Genomic DNA, 16,119 nt, shown 5'->3' with positions numbered 1-16,119 from the left:
TACCTGAACACAAACTCCTTGAGGGAGATGCAGCTTCCCAGTTCTAAACAGTGGCACAACAATTCAAATTTAATATGAAGTATTTAGCTAATGGTTGTTTCCTAGAATTGTAATCAATAAGTTTAGCTAATTTCAACAGTGACCTTTTTAAATGTTTCTGGTGTTTAGTATATTTTAATTATCAAATGATTTAGAGAAAACATGTAGTAATGAGTATGTATTAAGTTTTTGCACTTCAATTATTACCCCTCCACTCCACCATGATCCAATCATGAGATCTAAAATTAATACAGTTCCAATGATAAAACAAGAAATAGTATTTCTTAAAATTTTTAATGATTTATACCCTTAAATTTTTTTAATTTGTCAAAACAGAAAAATTATGTATCTAAATTACTGGTATTGTATGTCCATTATTATGGCAATGAAAAGACAAACATAAGATAAAATTTATGGGGCACTTAGTTGTGATGACAAAGACCACTAAATCTGAACCTGCCCTCTCTCTATCCCAGGCCATACTACCCCTTTCCTTTTATTCTTTTATTTATTCTTCCTTGTATTTTAAATAGCAGAGATTTCATACATTTAGTTTGTTGTCGTCATTCTATTATCAAACTAATAATGGTTTGCAGGTGTTATAAATTTAGCATTTTATTTAGGTTCAAAATGCAATCCATTTTATTTAATTTAATTTATGGAGTAATCTAATGTAATAAATTTTTGTTCAAAAATCCCATTTACCCTAAACTTGGACATCCCTGTTCTAAAGAAATCCATTTTCCATTAACAAAATTTAATTTACTGTTTTTATCAAATTGTTTATTTAGTTTTTTCTCTGGTTGATTTCTTCAGCTTACTTTGTGGAAGTTTTTATCCTGGTATACTTTTAATATAGTGGATTTCTACCCACTTCCAACCTACCTACAACATACACTGCAACTAGAGTAATTTATGTGTGACATATAAAATATGTTTTTCTTCTATTGTTACCTCACTATTGCCACAAATAAAAACATTTTCCATCATTTTATTCAAAATATAGTGCATCTTCTAACATTGATGACGTTTTTATTTCCTAAAAGATATAGTATATTCTTTTATTTTCTGGGATTCTTTAATGCATAAATAAAAATATTTTTTTACCATTGTGAGAAAATGGGAAATTGGTGAATATTTAGTTCTCTTTCTTCTAGATAATTTATTACTAGAAGAACAAAGAAATATAGAACTTGCTCTAATTAACATGGAATCACAGATTCATTTCCTGGTACAGTTTTCTTCTTATTATTAATAATTTTTTGATCTATGTATTAATGCAGCTACCCTTATATACCTTTATAATACATACAATTCAACAGTTAGGAAGTTAACAAGGATGACAACATCCATAAGTAGCGAAGCACAAAAAGTCGTCCATTGGAATATGTAGATTTAAAAGGTTTTTACTAAAATCAAGAATAGATTTATTGGATAAAATAAACATGAAACCTTGTTTTATTTTGCATGATGACAATGGTCAAAGTAAATTATATTAAAGATGCTCATAACAATGGGAAAAATTATTTTGATACAGATATCCCATAAAAGTTTGAAAATTGCATCAAAATATACAAAGATATGGAGAAATATGTAAAACATATAAAAATAGCCAAAAACCTGATAAAAGGCAGTCTGGCCGTCATGGTTGTTTTATTAAAACGACAAAAAATTAAATTTTTAAATCCTTAACTTAAAAAAATTGGAAAATCGGACCATATACACTGAAGATATGGAAAAAAGTGTTAAATATATAAAAATAGCCTAAAACCTGCTAAAAAGGCAGTCTGGCTTATTTTGTTTAAAAGACGGGAAATTTAATTTTGATATCTATAACTGAAAAATTTTGAAAATCGGACTATAAACACTGAAGATATGGAGAAAAATGTTAAATATATAAAAAAAACAGCTTAAAACCTGCTAAAAAGGCAGTCTGGCCGTCATGGTTGTTTTCTTTAAAAGACGGAAAATTTAATTTTGATATCTATAACTGAAAATATTTTGAAAATCGGACCATAAACACTGAAGATATGGAGAAAAATGTGAAAAATATAAAAATAGCCTAAAACCTGCTGCATTTCAGCATTCTATCTTTTAAAGGAGCTGAGTAAATTCCATTTCCCCCATAGCGTTACGGACGGACTGACTGACTGACTGACGGACGGACGGACGGACAAAGTGAATTATAGAGTAGCTTCGCTACTAAAAAGTTAAAATTTTAATGTTAGGGGGAGATTTGAAATCTGAAAAAATTTTAAGGATTTATTTACAAAATTCGTTTTTCATCTTTATAATTCTTTATCTAAAGCGGAAATACAATTTAAGTTAATTAATTTTGACCAATAGGATAGGTGGATTAGAAACTTCCTGCGCTCTAATTGGGTGAATGATGTTTGACATTTAAGCTTCTCCAATCAGAGTGTAGATAGTTTTCAATCCACCAATCACTGATGTCAAAATTAATTAACTTAAATTGTATTTCCGCATTTAGATAAAAAATTATACAAAAAACTAATTTTATTTAAAAATCCTTAAAATTTGATTTAGTTTTCAAATCTCCCCCTAACATTAAAATTCCTTTAAACTTATATATCCTACTACACATTGTTTATATCTAAATACTTTCTGGATGACAGACACACAAACACATTTTTACAGCAGAGATTCTAAATATTATCATAGAACTTTAACTAGTTTTAGAAACAAATAATGTTTTTATACTAGTTTTCTGAATTAATTATAAATATTCTTTATATGTTTTCATTAAATTTCTATTCTCCTTATCTCTCTCTAGTTTTTTTCATAAGTGCTATCAATAAATAATCCTTATTGCATTATCTAATAATAAAAGTTTTAATCTATTTATCAATTTAATTATTTGTTCTTTTGCAATATTTTTTGTTTATCTTGTTACATTTGGATATTAGGAAAGTTTATTGTCAACCAATCTTTTAGCTGTGAGAGCCAATGTAATTAAATGAAAGTAAATACATTAGTTTTTAGTTATGGTTTTGATTTGCTACATACTTATATTTTTCATTTAAAAACTATATTTTGTTTGATTGAATCTTGAACCTCACTATGCAACATGACTTGTCTGAAATTTTAATCAAAACATAGATCAAAGTATATTTCAAAACTTTTCTAGACTATCATTGCAGTGCAGCAAAGATGAAAAAGCAAAGCTGTGCTTTGGTTATAGTGCTGTGTAAACTTTTGACAAAAGAAACAAGGAGAAACTTTTCATTGGATCAATGGCATTGAAATCTTTTACAATATGAAGAATACAGATTTTGTTACATTATCTTATTGAATTCATGTCTTAGATAATTTTTAATCATTTAACGTTTGAAAAAAAAAATTCCTACTGTTTTCTTTTTGTTATTTTATGAATGGGTTTTTACAAACAACATTTACAAAATTGCTTTTTTTCATGGTAAAACATTATAATTATGCATAAAACTGTTATATTTACATAAATATTGGTAACTATACTTAACATCAGAAAACCAATAAATATGACACGTTAGAAACTTTTTCTTGTAACAACTTGACTAAATACTAAAAATAAATATTGTTAACATTAAATATTTTCCTTTTACCATTCAGGAAAAGATTTTTATTGTTATACAACTTTTGATTTATTTGTTAAAGAAAATTTGTTTTCTATAACCATAACTTTCTATTCTTTGGAATGTTTCTGGTTTAGTATTTTCTATTTATATTGTACAAGCAAAAATAACTATTCCAGGTTTTAAATTAGTCTATGAATTTTCTGCCCTGTGAATAAGTTTGAATTTGAAAAGAAGAAGGTAATATATCTTAACTTCTATTCAAAAAATGGGCAAATGAAATTCAAACTAATCATTTATAGCTTAGGTAAAGTAAATAAATTGTTGTGTCTGGAATAGACCGCAGGCCAACCAGAGTCTATTTAAATATTAAAGATATGTAGATAAAATAGGCAGTTTCTTTCATATCATATAATGTAAGATTGTTAGTTTAAGTTCAATAAGTATTGTGATTAGGCCAGGCAGTGTCTAGTGGTCCATTTATAGGTAGGAGTGAAACCAAATTAAATCTAATTTTTGTTGATTAAAAAACTTTCAAAATAATTTTTAGAAGATGTCATATTAATAATTTACATCATGACTCTAAATAAGCTAAAACACCTATTAGCACTCAGACTAGCAAATATGCAATAAATATAGTTAATAAGCAACTACTATAATATATACCTATATATAATATTCATACACTGCATAAAATGTTATTACATATCCCAGTCAGGTCTATAGGCATCAATTATTTTCCCAAGGGTCTCACTTACCACCTAACATAAATTATTTATCATAGTTATCATATTCCATACAAATATTCGGTGAATAGTGTAATAAATAAATTATACCAATTATAGAGATGTATGAAAATTAAAATTAAATATTCAAAGCAAAACACCAATTTATATTGATCAGCATACCTTTGCAAGATGGTTTGCCCAAAATATAAAAATTGGGCAATAGATTCAATACATCCAATTCAAGAATATGAACTTTCATATAATTATAGTTTGGAAACTTTACAGAAAATTAGGATTAGTTTTGATTGTGTTATCTCTTTTGTAAATAGATTTAAGGATCATTGCTATAAAGTTGCATAAACAAAAAAACTTTTTCAGACTTGTTCAATGTTATATTTAATATCATTCCTTGGTGAGTAATTTAGAATAAAAAATTCTACATGTTCTGATTTTATAAAATTTTTTTGTCTAGTTTATTTATTTCTCTACATGAATAAAATACACCTGCTAATTAAGATATTTTTGTATTAAAACTTTATTAGAAAAAAACACATGATACATTTTTATAGCCCTAACTTAATTTTCCAATATACACTATAGAGACCTATAGTCTAGCCTATAAAAGACTGGCTCTCTGCCCATCAGTCTGCATAAGATAACCTTTACTACAGGATAAAATAGCTACACAGTGGTATGTATACATTATTGTCAATATTGGAATTTTGCATAGAGATAGACATAATTTATAGATTTTGTGAATAAATTAAATACTAGAAATGCCTATTCAGTAATGCTTTCCAATTTACTTTATATACATATAAGACATACAAGCACATTTTAATGCTTACACCTTATTATTTAATAACCTTTCAGCTTGTATTATTCAATTGCTGTAAAACATGTTTGGAAAATAATATTATTCTAAATAAATCTTGGAATTATTTATTAATAAAAAATTTATTTTAATGAATTGATGTGATAGAAATTATTTTAAAATTCAAATATGTGCAATGGAAATTATTGTTATATTTGTTTATTTATCAAATTAGTAATTGTTTAGTGTATTTACTATATAAAAATTATATTTCATGTAACATATTTCTTATAAAGGATCATTGTATGGTAAGTTATTATTATCTTTCTTTTGTCCTAAAAATAGATTTACATTCCTGTATATTATTCTGATTGTTTTTTATCTGTATTACAAGGTTACATTTACTGTTAGTATCCCTTTTTATGTTTATTATAGAATCTACCAGAGGTTACAAATGGATTGTATGAAGAAAGTGGAAAATAGACAAAAAAAAGATATATAGATTGTACATAAGATTAAGAATATGGACTTGTAGAATAAAATTTCAAAAAAGACAGTAAATTAAGAAGATTTCTAGAAAATATGGAAATACAATTAAGTTGTATCTTTTGAATGCATTAATTCACTTTTAAATTTGAATTAATTTACATCAATAAAGAGCTGTTTATGATATTTTTGCTATATTTTCTTAATATAAAGTTTTTGTTTTATAAAGTATATCTCTATATGACAACTATCTGCCTTTTGAAATTTTTTTTTACTATTTAATTCAAAGAATTCAAATCCTGTCCCTGGACAAAATGTGTTAGTGCAGTGCCTGGTGTATGGTGGAGTATATTGACAATATGCCAGGAGGATTATGTATTACCTGCTAAACATATCTTGAGAGAGAGTTGTTATGGTCAATATGTGATTGTGTCTTGGAAGCTTGATTTATTATCAACACTCACCAGCAATAAAAGCATATGTAATAGAAATAGTCCATTGTAACTTAATAATTCTTTTCTATTAAAGATAAAAACTCTACAAACTTTTAGGCCAATATTACTAGAAAAGACAAAATCATAAAAAAGTAATATTAAGAGTTTAAGTAAATAATTATAATTCTTAACTTGTAAGCTTGCCAGAAGCAAAACAAATTTGAGTTCTATTGCATATTTATAACATTCATTTTAAAAGTATATTTAGGAATTCGAATTAAAAAAAGTTATTTCTATTTAGTGCGTATTGTAAAATGGAAAAAAATATTATCAGTTAAAATAAATAATTACATATCCTATAGTACTTTTCAAATGTAATAAATTGTCAATTGATAAATATCTAAATGTAGATTTATTTATTTCCTTTTATCCCTAGACTAACCTACCATCTTCCCCTCTCACTTATATAAAGATAGACCTGACATTTCATTGTCTAGAGAAAGTAAATCACTAGCTTTTACCAAACTTAGTGTCAATACATACAATTATAGAAGTATAAAAGAGGATAAAAATTTGTAACTTTGATATCTTTATGAAGTTTATACAATATATTCTATGTTCAAGCACAAATAATGAATATTTCAATTGATATTAAGGTTCAAATCTGAGGCAAATCATTTTTCCGAAACATTTAGAAATACATTTTTTGACACAAATCCTAATCATTTGTTATCTAATGTAAACATAAATTTGCAAATAACAAACTAAAACCTTCTTGGATAAATTATATTCACATGTAAAGAAAAAGCAACTCCATATTTGATATGAATTATTAAATATTGTTGCATTCCTGTATAGGCAGAGAATGGCATCAAAATTTCTTGGAGATCTGTCAAAATAATATTCCCGTCTCTCTAGGGAATATGCGTCACACAGATGCTGTAAACCTAAACAAAAATTGAATTTTAGTAATAATATATGTGATGAAAAGTATGTGCAGAATTAAAGTAGTAGTCCTATTTCTAAAATGCTTAATGATTTAAAACATCAAAAATAAAAAAAACAAAAAGTTATATACACAACTTAGAAGAATCTCAATATCATCTAGAATCTCTTTATTTATGTGGCAGAGATAAGCTAAAGCCATAGAATAAAACCATTCCAACATTTGAAACTAAAAATAAAATATCAAAAAACAAGCACAGTACCTATGTGAAGCTTAACTAGAAAGAGAACCCTGTCGTTTTAGTATCCATTGAGAATTTAAGTATCATAAAAAACCTTAGTACTTTATGTAATAGGATATTATACATATTTGAATACAATGCCTTACACCTGTCCTGTAATTGTTTTTCTTGAGAAGAAATGTCCCTGGTTGCAAAGACTGATGGATGAGTAGACAGGATAAATCAATTTGTATCAAATACAGACAGATTTACTCGCCCTTATGTCCACACATTTATTGTCCTATAGTTTTTTTAAAGTTTTTAAAGAATCAAGGATAAACATCCATTTAAGTGAAGCCTAAAAATGAAAAAGGCAGAAAAACATACACAAAATTTTTAGAATAAAGGATGCTGAATATGGACATACTAACATTTTAAGACTTGATTATAGACAGGCTTCGATTAAAACAATCTAGTTATTTTAATGAAATGAATAGGTTATTATATATCATGTAAAAAGTTGTTGTTAAAATAGTAAAAAAATTAAATGAAATGAATAGGTTATTGTAATATATCATGTAAAAAGTTGTTGTTAAAATAGTAAAAAAATTATATGATGTTAAGTAAAGCTTCGGACAGTATGATGCTGATTATAGAGTTAATACAGCTTCAAAATTGAAACTAATTCTTAATGTTGCTTAAAATAAATCGATAGGATAGCATGCCTATTTTAAGGATAAAAGCTCTCCGTTCAGGACTCATTTTAAATTGTATGACTAACGGTAGATTTTTGGGGTTCAGGGTGTGGCACTGAGTAGGCTTCCCGAAAATGAGGAATATGAGTATCTGAGATATTTATCTCCGATTGTTTTATCCCTTAACACCCCTTATTAAGACTATTCTAAGTTATTTGTTTTACTATTTTAATGCCTAAAGGAAAAATAAATTTAACTGAATAGCAAAATAAGAGGAACACACATTGCTATTTGTTTTTGTTTGAGCAACATCTGATATTAATTAAGATGTATTCTCCCTATGTAAGTGTATCTTTTCATTCTTAAAACTATTTGGCGCCAAAGTACCCACTTGGGCACTGTTACGGCGTTACGCCCCCCCCCCCTTTTTTAATTAGAAATAAATTGGAAAAAAAGAGGATGGAGGGTGCGTTTGTTTGTTTATTTCTTTAAGTCAGTTTAGGTTAGGTTGTGTTGGAAACTGGGAAGCCAAACATGATTAGGGCCAGAGTTAGGCAAACGAGGAAAACCCATCCTCCCTTATTTAAAAAAAAATTATGGACGTTTTTGAGATAAATTAATAGATTTCGTTATGGTGGGTTTAGAATTAATAAACTAAATAATCAAGTCTTTATTATCATTTTATATTATTATCTTCTAATTTATTTTTCCCACTTAACCCAGATTAATGGTAAATTATATCTAATTTTGAGGCAAAACAAACGATTATCTTCTTTTGTTCAGATTAGTTTTTTTTCCTTATCATTAAGACAGAGAAAGAAACCATAAATAAGATTTTAAAATAATTTAAAACTTTCCAGTCTTTAAATGAACCTAATTTAAACATTTCATATTTTTTACTCAATTTTTCTATCAAATTGATTTTCTTGCATTTTCGCCTAATTATTTATCAAATGTAACCATAAATCAGATTTTAAAATATAAAAGATGGATGGACTTTGTCTTGAAAATGACAAACTTACCAATAACAAATATAAGTGTATCATAAATACACTAAAAGTGACTTATATTGTCTGTATCCAAGACATAATGAGGTCTTTATCTTATACACTTTTGTATAAATATAACTTTCTATTTGGTAGAATCCTTTTAATATAACAGTTTACAACATTGACACCCCCCCCCCCCCCCTATTTCTTTTAGAATTTAAATTATAACAGACAGATAAAAGTGACCATTGCTGTGACATTTTCTAACATGCTGTTTATAAATAAAATGATAATCATGTTTTGGTCATGATGACATCAGAAGCATTACAAACATTTTTTCAAAATAAAAGGGAAATGATGGGGAGGGATATGTTGTTAACTAGCGATTCTTGGATTACTATCTTGTATTTATCTATATTTATCTGGTGGTTAAAAGCATATATTTATCTAGTGCCAAGTATTTGTGTCCAGACAGGGTTGTTATGTGGCTGCCTGCCTGCTGGCTGGCTGGCTGGTTGCCTGGTGGGATAAATGTATGGATTTCTACTTTTTTTGTTATATAAAGGGTGACACTTACAAACCAAGATATCGAATTGCTTTTTGTGATTATTTTCCATAGTCTTTTTGATCAAACTGAAATCCCTTGTTGGTTTTTTCAACAGAACCTTTGCACGGTACGAAAGACTACATTTATAAAGTAGCTGCGCTACTTAAAATCTTAAAAACGTTTGGTAATGATTGTGTGTGTGTACTTTTTCTCATTGTCTGTGAGTTGGTTGCCAGTGTTAAGTAATGGGTGGCGCGGGTAAAATTGCTGAGTAAGTGAATAATTAGATCTATACATGCCAACTTGAAGCTAAGCCTATCTTTTATTTTTACATGTCATAGATTAGGGATTTAATAGTTTGTACAGTTTAAAAAAAATAATTCTAGTAAAATCTCTAAAACAGAATACATTTGAGAAATCTGAATTGCAAACTATGTTTGATAAAATTACAAATAATATTTACCCATTCCAATTCATGGTGATAAGAGGATGCCTATATGCAGGTTAGGCGGGTGGAGGCGTATATAAAGCTTAGTCTCATATTTTTGCAACTTAAAATATCGGTTAACATTTATGTTAAATTGAGATCGAACTTTTTAAATCATACTGTAACTTACATAAATCCCTGATAAAGTTCATGGAGGGGAGGGGACATTGGGATGTTTATTATACTAGTCTCCAAATTATTTCAATAACGTTTTGTTATTCGTCGGACTAACAACTTTGGGGACTTTTTTTGAATTTGATTGGTTGTTGCATTAAGTTTGGTGTCCAAATGTTTAAATCACTGACTGTTATTTAAGGAAGGGGTATTTTTGTGTGGCATCATTGAGTATGTACATTAATTTATTGGTCATTTTCTTGGATAAAGTTTGTACTTTGACGTCAAGGATTTTAAGCCTAACAAATCATAAATATCAATCTTTTTAATTAAATCTAAGTTATACTTTTGTGGAAAGTAGTAATATTTTTCTCCTGTAGCTTAAATTTTTTAAACTACTTAACTGGTTCGGTAAGATTCACCAAAGTACTAGGATGGTTTTAGGCTATTCAATTTTTAGATTAAGGTCTTGGGGTGATTGGAGGCTATCAATTTTCTTTCCTACCCATTTTATGGAGAGCTCCTAGATGCTAGGAACACAGATGTAAGTAAAATGATATCCTTATTATGGAATCTTTTAGATTTCCCCTTTCTTTAAATGTTAAAAAGCAGAACAATGCTTTATTTTCCTTTATTAGATTTCTATGTTTTGCTTCTCTTCATCTCCCCAAGATTTTCACGGTCATGTGAAAATGAGAGAGCTAGATAGAAGAGAGAGAAAGAGAGAAGAGGGGGAGAGAAACGAGGAGGGTAAACCGTGTAGAGACATTCTGCTGGCAAAGGAAATTGTCTGACGTCATCAACAAGCATTTTTCCCGCCACTTTTGGTTGAGAGGCACATTGCCAATGGTAAAAAGCACTTACCAAGGAATGATAAGCCAATACATTTTATTATATAATAAGATATCAAATATAAATTATTATTTTCATCAATATTGAAATGTTAATAAAATTTAAAAAGCCTGTACTTAGTAAAGAGTTTTTTTACTAAACCATATATACTTTTCAATCTTTAATTATTTTTTCCAGCACTTTACGAGATCTTACATAGGAACAGACAAACATAAATATTAGTATTAGTATACCTTCATTTATTATTCAAGAAAATATTTTTGCTTTGTTAATATGTTTGTTTAATCATAATTTTTGTATCAAAATAAAATTTAAATAACAAAGTTTTGAAAATGGTAACTAACAAATAATTTAGAAATATTCCGAGTTATAAACTACACCTTATGTTTATAAATTAGTTTTGTGAACATAAATATTATTTTCATATCTAGTTTCGGACAATGTGGGTAAAAGTAAAATCTATATTATCCCTTCTATAAATTAAACACATTTGTTGAAAAGTTTGGACCTAGCTTGAACCAACCAACCAGGATTTAATAAAGTACCCAAAAAATTTTAGCAATTGAAGAGAAAGTTGTGTTTATAACAGATCTATAGTATAGATGAATATACAGACAACTACCTGCCTTTCTTTATCAAAGGCATCTTTCGTCTGAAAATAATTGGTTGATTTTCAATGACCCAATAGAAGGGTTAAACAAGATGGTTTGGTTGCAATGGGGAGATACAGTTATTTAACCCTTTCTCCCTCTAGTGTTTTATTCTACTGTGTTTATAAAAAGTAAGGTACCAGTATAATTTACAGTCCAATGTCCCCTCCATTCCTCCCTGATAACAAGTCTTTCAGTCTTTTTTCCTTATTTCCCTTTTTCAATTTTTAGTAGCGAAGCTACTCTATAATTCCGAATGGCCGTCCGACTGTCCGTAATTAATGAACTGGGGAAAACGTGATTTTCTCGTATCCTATTCAAGATAGACAGCTGAAATTTCAGCTGATACAGAATATTAATTTGGAAAAATAATCCAAACTCTAAACATAACACATACTTATTCAAAACATATTTAGCTTTGTTCCAAACTTCATTAAAACTCAACTTTTATCATATTGTTTGTGTATTTTGGTGTGAAACAGATAGCTTGATTAAAAAACAACCAAAATATGCCATACGTAGCAAAGCAATTTTAAAGTCCTCAAAATTATAAAAAAAAACACAGCAAAAATTTAGAAGAATGTCTTAAATGATCAAATTTGTACAGGGAAAATTATTTTTTTTTAAATTTAAAGAGACGCAATTGTATAATTACCTCTATGTGTGACACAATGTCTTAGTCTGCCCAGTCTTGATGTTGGATATTTGTCCAATGTGTTCCATCTCACTTCATGTCTGAAAAGAAATAATGTAACATATAGTGTTTTTAAATAATTCAATGCTTTTTGTCGGTACGTCTGTACTTACATTAAAGATAACTCATAACATTGATTTGACATATTATAATAAGTCTAAATGATAATTCCTGTAACTTTTAGGTACGACTAAACAACTCTAAATTCTTTACCCGAAAGTCTGAACGTCCGTTTAATACAGGATGGTTTTTGGCTTTTAAAGGCAAAATTGCTAAAACTATTGCAGAATCAGATGGATAATTCTATTCTATACATATAAAGACTATTCTATAAATAAGTCTATTATGTAAAACAATAATAAAATCATTTGCAATTCTTAATATAATTGACCTCCAAATGGCGGAAGTCTTATCTCATTTGTCCATCTAATCATTTTTCTGTGCACTGCACATGTTTGTTATCGTTTATAAGAATGTCTTTTATACAACTCATATATACAACTGAAGTCATAAATGGAAGAGTTTTATGTAAAAAAATAAAAATCTTAGTTCAGTTTTAAGTTAAAGACCCCCCCCCTTCACCGCAAACGCATTATTAGATTGTCTATAATGTAGTTACTTTTTGGTTTTATTTTCTAAAGCAAAACAATGTGGGATATTTTTCAGAAGGCTATGCATGCAAGGGTCCTTGGATGGTTTTAAAGTGTTGATTTACGGGTAGTAGATTCTGACCTTATGTAAAATAACACTAAATGTTTGGGGCACACTTTGAGTAAAACTAATGATTAACATACAATACCTGTTCTCATACTATAGTCAAAAATGCTTTAATAGAAATTTTTGCTTTAAAAACCCATACCCAAAATTTTTGTGTAAAACCATTTAATCATATGACGTAGAATATAAAAATCTGAAAACATAGGCACAACTTGTATGCTTAATTTTTTTATTTTAACCCAGATAATGTTGTAATCCCAACTACTTTCTTTATCATAGAATAAATGTATGTATACTATGCTTAAGATGTGAGAAATCGGTTGAGTGAATATGGGCATTAATTTGTTATGTAGTCAGATGTAAAGAGGAGATATGAAAAATACCGCCATACTCCGTTAGGATTAACAAAATAGATAAGTAATTGATTGGAAGTGTAAAGTGCAAAGCAAGAGTTACAAAATATAAGTTAAGAAAAAATATTTTCTGATAACTTTACCAGTTGTAAAACTCGTAGTGGGAAAAAGTGACTCAAAAATCAGCCGTGTAACGTCATAAAAATGAGTGATTATCTATAACTCATTAAGGGTTTCTTTTCCCATTTCCCCTCTCATCTCCCTCATTTTTATGACGTAACATTGCTGATTTTTGAGTCACTTTGTCCCACTACGTAAACCTCTGATATTAAGCATTTAAGTTATCTTATTTATTTAAGAAATTGGTCCTTATTACTAATTAATAACTATAAAAATGCAAAATCTTTATCTATAAATAAAAATTTTCATATCATATTTTATTCTTTTGTAACAAGACTGACTTAGCAAAAATTGTTTTCCTACATGTACAAAGTTTATTTAGCCAAGAATCAAACTTATTACCTTCCTATTTACACTTTTAAAAAAAAGAAGACAAAGAATTTCCAGTTTTTATTTCCACTTTTGATTTGCAATTTTGCGGTTAAGTAAAAAATGCATTATTTGCAAATTAAAAAAAAAGATTTTATTTTCATATTATGATTTCTGTGCTGTATGTACTGTTATATTGCATAATACTAATACAAGTTCTGATAATTGATTTAGGCAAAGTTTAGAAATTAGGATGTAGAGCTTTCAACATTAGCTGTACCGATTTTCTAAAAATATTTCAATATCAAATATTTTTGCTTTACATGTGACAAGATAGCGAAAACTTTTAATGAATATGAAAAGGAAAACTGTCAATGTAATTGATGAAATTTGGTGCACTTTCAGAAATATCTATCACTTATCAAGATTTTTTTGCAATTTACTTTTCTTCGATGCTAACAGTATAAAAACAGCATGCATTTATATGTTTGTAATCAAATATAGTATAATTTTATATTAAATTATGGTAGAAGGGTAGATTATTTTATTTATTCAGATTCTCATTAAATAAGATATTTTCATTTGTTGGTCTAGCAGTCCTTTAAACATAAAAATGATCTTTATAAGATGTTGATGCCTATAAACATTATTGTCCCACTTACTAGTGTAATGAATATTTTGCATATCTAAAATAAATCTTTTAAATTAATTTCTTTCTCTAAAGCTTTCCAACTCATAGAAATCCAAGTGGGGGGGGGGGGGTGGAATAAGGGGTGTTTTGGATCCATTTATTTGAAACACCTTATTTTATTCCCATCCAAATAAAAGGCTTCAACATCCCTATTCCTATTAGCATGTTTAACAGTTCTGTTTTAATACAATTAAATGAAGAAAATTAATTCCTCAATTATCCGGAACACACCTAAAAATTTAAATCTTCTACTCAATATTGTGTACACATTTCAAGATGAAATACAAATACTAAAATTTACATTTTCTCTCCATGTAATATTTAAGAGATTACATCAGTGTAATAAATTAATCTCTTAAGTTTTGAAATTAAGAAATTTTCACTCTTAAATATACATGATGTTCTTATGCTATAATTTTATGAAGCTACCGGAGGCCGGCAGAATCCTACGGCCATCCAATATGGGTTAATGTTTAATGTTTATGGTTATGACTTCTCAAATGCTTTTTCTCGGATTTTTTTCCGTACTTTTTATGATTAAGACAGGATAAGTGTCAAATATCGAGGATTGACGGACATAAGAATGGGAGGGGACCATATTCATAAAAGGAAATAATAAATCTGCCAAGCCTAAAAAGAAAGAGAATTTTTTTCCTACTTCTTTATTTTAGCTTATTTTGAATAACAAATAAATGTCATTTCTATCATTGTTTTAAAGGAATTATCCACAGAAACACAAATTAAATTCATATGCCCAATGCCTTTTTTTGTCAAGTGGAAAATTTATTTACATTTCAGCGGATTACTGTCTATAAAATATTACTTGAAATGATTTGACATTTGAACTTTCAAATAAATGTAATCAAAATTAGCAATATCTCTACTGCAAGAAATTGTTGAATTGTCTTTAGGCTTGCAATATAAATTTAAGGATTATTCTAATTGATAGTTTAAGATGTGTATAACCATACAGTCATTACCATTCAGATGGTTTATCTTTATGTTTTTTATTGTCTGTTGGTGATTGGCTTTTTCTATTTGTGTGCAGTTATGTGTATTTTTAGAACCGCAGCTATTATACATACAGCATGCCTGTAAGTTGCATTGACTGTTTGCCAATTAACACATTCTTCTTAGCAAGGACGCCCAAGCTTTTATATTGGGAGGGGGTGGGGTGATAAAAATCAAATATTTTTTGGGAAGGAGGGTAATCTTTATATCTTATAGACAATGACGTCCATAATTAAAATATTTTTTTTTTTTTGGGGGGGGGGGTGGTAATAATTCTTTCAAATTTACCTATTTTATGGAATACAGTTTGTGGTTGTTTTAGATTGGTGCGCTACTAATGGACTTAATTGTCACTGTTTGTTTATTTATATATTCTCATGTCACAAACATAAAACAGGATTAGAAATTAATTGTTCTTTTATACAAATCCTTTTCTGAATAGAACCATTTGGTATAATCCTATAATTGGTTAGTGAACCTTGCTGCCTCCCCCCCCCCCCCATCTAACTTCTTGGCTAAAATAATAGATATAATATGGTTGGGGGAAGGGTAAGTAGACAAAGAAAGAAATAATGAAAAAAAATGATTTTC

At 28.2% G+C, this 16,119-nt stretch overlaps 1 protein-coding gene across 4 annotated transcripts in view; it reads right to left on the bottom strand.

Moving 5' to 3' along the window:
* The window catches only part of LOC145325121 (delayed-rectifier potassium channel regulatory subunit KCNS2-like), a 94,745-nt gene that overhangs the window by 32,436 nt on the left and 46,190 nt on the right, over positions 1-16,119 (bottom strand). For all 4 annotated transcript variants that reach the window (XM_080167969.1, XM_080167973.1, XM_080167970.1 and 1 more), the window contains 3 exons: positions 12,229-12,308; positions 6,926-7,020; positions 4-45 (listed from right to left, as the gene is read on the bottom strand). In XM_080167969.1, coding sequence (XP_080024095.1) covers positions 4-45; positions 6,926-7,020; positions 12,229-12,308 — 217 coding nt within the window. The remainder of the gene's footprint in view (positions 1-3; positions 46-6,925; positions 7,021-12,228; positions 12,309-16,119) is intronic.

This window comes from Acartia tonsa, chromosome 7 (genome assembly GCF_053477335.1).
Source record: "Acartia tonsa isolate MP-2025a chromosome 7, ASM5347733v1, whole genome shotgun sequence".
Lineage (NCBI taxonomy): Eukaryota > Metazoa > Arthropoda > Copepoda > Calanoida > Acartiidae > Acartia > Acartia tonsa.
Note: the sequence above shows the minus strand (reverse complement) of the source record. Positions and strands in the feature narration are given on the sequence as shown.